Below are 6,000 nucleotides of genomic sequence, written 5' to 3' on the forward strand. Positions count from 1 at the left end.
CAAAGCTTGTGGAGTGTGTCAAGCGAGGCTCTCTGAACAAGGGAACCGTCCTCCCTTTATACAGGATTTTACATCACAGTCAATCATGCATGCACGACACAATCCCTGCTACTCCCCCATTGTCACATGCCACCCAAAAACAATGTAAAGTGATTAGATTATTTCCATAAACAATGTGTGATTAGGTTTCCCTTAAACCAGAATGTGATTAGGTTATTCCTTAAACTGCAGCATTTACAGAGTATGATTAGATTGTCACATCCTGCCTACAAGACAGAAAAACACACCCTCCGGTATATCCAATTTCTTACATGTCAACAGAATAAATTAACCCTTTAACATCTCAGTATGAAGAGTGGTTGATGACTCGATGTCTGTATTCCGTGGAGCTTAGAGAGGTGAGGGGAAAGATCTGACTGAAACTTTCAGAATATTGATAGACCTGGATAATGTGGACTGGAAAAGATGTTGCCATTATTGGAGACACTAAGACCTAGGATCACAACTTCAGAACTAAGATGAGGAGGTTAACCTGTGGAAATCATTGCTACAGAAGGCTGTGGAGGCCAAGTCATTGACTATATTTAGAACAGAGAAAGACAGGTTCTAGATCAGTAAGGGGAACAAGGATTATGGGAATGGGGTTGAGAAACATATCAGCCATGACTCAATGGGCTGTGTGGCCTAATTCTGCTCCTATATCTTACAGGATTAAGAAGTGAAAAGGTATTGGAGATTTTGACTGGCTTGGAAGTGGACAAGTCCCCAGGTCTGGATAAATTGCATCACAGGCCATTGTGGAAGTTGAGGGAGGAAATTACAGTCAATAAGTGTGGAACAGGAAAAGCACAGCCGATCAGGCAGCAGCTGAAGAGCAGGAAATCCAACGTTTTGGACACAAGCTTTTCATTACTAATGTGGGATGGGGAAAGGGTACTGACGAGAGTGGGGTGGGGTGAAAGTAATAGGTGGGTGCAGGTGAGCAGTGGTAGTGCGAGGTTGGAGGCAAGGGTGGAATGGATATGTGGGAAGGAAGATGGATGGATAGGACAGTTCAAGAGGGCAGTGTCAAGTTGGAGGGTTGGATCTGGGATGAAACTGGAGTAAGGGTGGATTAGGAAACTAATGAAGTTGATATTGATGCTGTGTGGTTGAAAGGTCCCAAGGTGAAAGCTGTGGAACTTCAACTAAACTATAACAGCCATGGCTGAAAATGTGTTGCTGGAAAAGCGCAGCAGGTCAGGCAGTATCCAAGGAGCAGGAGAATCGACGTTTCGGGCATAAGCCCTTCTTCAGGAATGAGGAAAGTGTGTCCAGCAGGCTAAGATAAAAGGTAGGGAGGAGGGACTTGGGGGAGGGGGGTTGGAAATGCGATAGGTGGAAGGAGGTCAAGGTGAGGGTGATAGGCCGGAGTGGGGGTAAGGGCGGAGAGGTCAGGAAGAAGATTGCAGGTTAGGAAGGCAGTGCTGAGTTTGAGGGATTTGACTGAGACAAGGTGGGGGGAGGGGAAATGAGGAAACTGGAGAAATCTGAGTTCATCCCTTGTGGTTGGAGGGTTCCTAGGTGGAAGATGAGGCGCTCTTCCTCCAACCGTTGTGTTGCTATGGTCTGGCGATGGAGGAGTCCAAGGACTTGCATGTCCTTGGTGGAATGGGAGGGGGAGTTGAAGTGTTGAGCCATGGGGTGGTTGGGTTGGTTGGTCCAGGTGTCCCAGAGGTGTTCTCTGAAACGTTCCACAAATAGGCGGCCTGTCTCACCAATATAGAGGAGGCCACATCGGGTGCAGCGGATGCAATAAATGATGTGTGTGGAGGTGCAGCTGAATTTGTGGCGGATATTTTCAGCTCTGATCTCCAGCATCTGCAGTCCTCACTTTCTCCTATAACAGCCATGGGCCCATCTTCTCAAAGCTATCCCTTGCCTGAGGCATAGTGACCCACAAGTTAAGCACTCAATCAATTGTTTCTCTCTAATTAGAGAGCAGCCTAGTCATCTGGGACTTTCACACTTCTGTTCTAACAGGCCTTCATTCTCACAGCTCTCACTGAGCAGTTACGACAACAGTCAAGCCTCGAAATCAGATCACAGTAGGGAAATGTTTCAGAAGCACTGATCTTACCCTGAATCCAAAATAGTAAGTGTAAACCTCTAACATATGTTAAATCTTTCTCTCATGATAGTCATTAGTGAACAAAAACAAAATTGCAAATTAGATTTTCTTAAAACTGATCTAAGAATCCAAACAATTCACGTATTCAGTTTTGGAAATTTAGATTTGTACTTTGCAAATACTTACATTATTGGCATGATTACAATAACCATGAGAATATGTATATGTAAATGCTGAAGTCAGTCAACATCGTGACATGCAAATATCTCTCTATTCATTACTGCCAGCTCAAACTCCTGCAACGCCAGCTCACCATTTATTCCTCCCACTTTGGACAACAATTACCAACGTCATAAACAGTGATCACCTACGATCTCCAACATTAGTATTGGTGATACCTGTCTTACATCATCATAGCACATCTCTGAACCACTCACAATCCAGTTCTATATTTCAATATGCACTTGTAGGTGCACCAGCCTGGTTACTTTGTATGCAGCAACAATCATTTACCTCGTGGATTGGAGCAGGATGCATCATAGGGCTCTTGCTTTCTCTCATTTACTTTGTATCTATTTGAAAACTCATAATCACTTTCTTATCTTTCCTTTTTGTGACTGCCACCTAATTCAGAACTTGAGGGAGAAGATCATCCATGGTCACTATTATTCTGGCTTTGCCAAGGCAACAGTGCAGCATGATCACTGGCATGCCTAAATTGTAGGGCCTGTACTTGAATCAAAACTGAGAAATGAAGACATAAATCAAAGAGTTGGGAACCTGTGGAAGCTCAGTATTAACGGCAATGGGTTCAATTCCTACGCTGGCTGAAGTTATCATGAATGACTTTCCTTCTCAACTTCTTCCCTTGCCAAAGGGGAGTTTCAGATTAAAACACCACTTTCTCTAATGAGACAGCAGTTGTATGGTCCTGTAAGACTATGGTTATGAACAAGATTCAAGTCTTGGGTTTCTGTACATACTTCAAACATCTGCATAGTTTTCTGCTGGGTGCTCCAGTTTCCTCATACAGTCCAAAGATGTGCAGGTTTGGTAGACTGGTCATGCTAAATTATCCCACAGTGTCCAGGGATGTGCAGACCAGTTGGGTTAGCCATGGTTAATGTGGGTTTATAGGACAGGATAGGGGTGGGTCTGGATGGGATGCTCTTTGGAGGGTCAGTACAGACTTGATGAGAATAATGGCCTCTTTCTACAATTATGGATTCTGTGGTTAGATGATCAATAATTTGCTCTTTAGAAGCTGTTGGAGAAGATGTAATGAAATAGAGTTGCACAAGTGTTTTAATGACATAAAAATGTTTCTGTGTGCCTTGTCAGTTTAAATCACTGCTAAAAGGCATTGCCAGTCAATTAAAAGAAACTAATTCTAATCTGTACGAGACAGGTCTTGAGCAAAAATATTAGCATAATTAAAATAAAACAGAATTTCATCATGACAATGGTAGAGGGCCACGTTTGCCCCTTCTATTACTTACAATCACTATAAATTAAGATCAATCATTTGCCCATTGTTTTGTTCAATGCTGTTTTTATTGCCGAGAAATAATTCAAAATGTTATGACAGTAACAATGCAGTACTAAAAAATTTTAAAAAACAAAAAAAAATTCTCACAGATGCTGCCTGAGTGCTTTCACCATTGTTGGTACAAATTTCCTGCGTCTCCAATCATTTTATCTTTGCTCGTAAAAAGTACATACTTCAGTAAAAGTCTACACAACTACATTTCAGAGATTATTCTCCCTTCTTATGTCTGTCTGCGATCCCGAATGAACACTGGTGAACGCTGATGGAACTAAGCATTTGATCTGTTCTCGCACGTCTTCCTCCCCAACAAATGTACCGTTGACCCATACCACGTATGATACTCGTACATTTAAAAGGGGCCAATTGAAAGTAAAATCCACCTAAAGTGAACGAACTTAAAAGCTTTTGGTCTTGTTATCCCTCCCCCTCCACCTCGCCCCGAAGAACCAAATGGCAGAACTCAGCAAACTTGCCTTTGAACAGCAGGAAACGTAAGCATCTGTTGCCTCCCGTTGAGAGGAAAAATGGATTCGAGGGGCCGACAAAGAATTCGCCGGGAAGGCATCCCTCTCAATATGCAATTGATTAACCCACGCAGTTTAATCTGCGGCATGGTGACTGACCTGCCAGAGTCATACGCAGAAGGAATGCGGCATAATTGAACAGTTATCCCATAGGTCAACAAAAGTGAATATGTACAAGCATCCAATACAGTTATTTCACTTTCATATTCTGTTTTCTAATGCATAGTGTATCAAATAAAACCTTCAATACCAAAAATTGAGGATTTTTCCCCTTTTCTAAACTTACAATCATAATCCTCCTGAGTCAAAATCAACGTCTGCCTAGTTAAACAAAATACAGGAAATCGTTCCACCAAAATTAGCCTTAAATGAATGCAATCACCCCATCCCTTGGGTGGTAAAAAGCTCTTGCAATCATATTCAAATAAGAAAAAATACCGAAGCCTTTTCTTACAATATAAAACGGAAAGCTGGTGAAAATCTAAGTCACAAACATGGGTCAAATGTTAATGACGAAGTTTAGAAACTTCTAAAAACAATCGCATCGCTTGTTAACGTGAAGCGTGATGCTTCCTGATTCCAAATATGCATTCAGCAAGGCGGACAGGAAATGAGAAGTATTCATGAGTTTCACGTTTTCCAGCATTGTTGTTGTGAACACATAAATTAAGACAGAAGCTACAAAACCAAAACTAAAGTTGTGTATTTCTCGCCGCAAACACTTTACAAATAAATAGCTTAATGCTCATGGAGGTATCACAAACTCTGCATTTTGGGTACAGGATGTTTGGGGGGGGGGGGGGGGGTGGTACAGGATTATTGCAAAAAAATTCCAAATGCTCCCAGCAACACAACGGACCGAATGGCTTTCTGTGATTCATTGTTACAGTACTCGGTAAATTGGAAGGTACAAAACGTTTCATGTTTGAACACCTATTATTTTCTCCGCTCACATTAATTTTTGCTGTCTGCCCTTCTTGTTTTAAAATCCTTACCTGTTGAAATCTCTCCGATAAGCGGGCAGCACATGAACAAAAACAGCACGAAATTTTTCCCAAAAAGTCTTGACTTTATCCGAGTTATGTACATCACTCCTTGATTAAATGCAGACCGCACCAAGTTTTCTTTTAAAGTACGAATTCGTCGTGTTCATCCAAGGAGACCGAACGGTCCTCCGCTCCCAAGGGAGGCACCACAGAACCACGAGAAGGAACAAAAAAAAGGAACCTTATACAAAGCCACTGAATTGTTCTTCAAAATCAAATCTCTAAAAACATAGCGTATAGGGATAAAGCTCTAAGTTGCGGGTGAGTTCATATAAATCTGGTGGTGTTTTTCTGAGGAAAGACTTTGCAACATCCCCTGCAGTAATGAAACCCTAAGATTTGCGATCCTGAAAACTGTCTTCTTCCACTCAAACTTTGTCTGTGTAACGTGTACGTATTGCACGATCCCAGATCCGGGCACGATGCGCGCGCTTCGAGAAATGTTAACAGCGCAACCTGGCGGGGGAGAACGTCGTACCAGAGAACTTCGAAGGGATGGATGCTCGGAACAGCTTCGGCAATAACAACAAAAATTAAGAAATGCAAACCGAGTTTTAAATGGATCCTTCACCAAAGGATTACATCTTTTTGGGAGATAAGATAGGCGAGAATAACCAAAGGATCTGGAAGTACAAACACAAGCAGGCTCGTGCAGCCATAAAACTACAACTTGGCACTATGGCTTATTTCTAAAAGGAGAATATTAAACAGTAGAGAAGTGGTGCTTAATGTGTATCTAACCATGAGAGGACCACACCGGCCATACCATCC

The 6,000-nt window shown here is 42.2% G+C and overlaps 1 protein-coding gene across 5 annotated transcripts in view; it reads right to left on the reverse strand.

Moving 5' to 3' along the window:
- The window catches only part of ror2 (receptor tyrosine kinase-like orphan receptor 2), a 358,843-nt gene extending 353,210 nt beyond the window's left edge, over positions 1-5,633 (reverse strand). For 4 of the 5 annotated variants that reach the window (XM_072586857.1, XM_072586843.1, XM_072586839.1 and 1 more), the window contains exon 1: positions 5,179-5,633. In XM_072586857.1, the coding sequence (XP_072442958.1) occupies positions 5,179-5,272 (94 nt within the window). In that variant the 5' untranslated portion in view covers positions 5,273-5,633. The remainder of the gene's footprint in view (positions 1-5,178) is intronic. The other variant, XM_072586851.1, reaches the window with a different exon arrangement.
- Positions 5,634-6,000: the final 367 nt, after the last annotated feature.

The sequence above is a fragment of the Chiloscyllium punctatum genome, chromosome 2 (assembly GCF_047496795.1).
Source record: "Chiloscyllium punctatum isolate Juve2018m chromosome 2, sChiPun1.3, whole genome shotgun sequence".
NCBI lineage: Eukaryota > Metazoa > Chordata > Chondrichthyes > Orectolobiformes > Hemiscylliidae > Chiloscyllium > Chiloscyllium punctatum.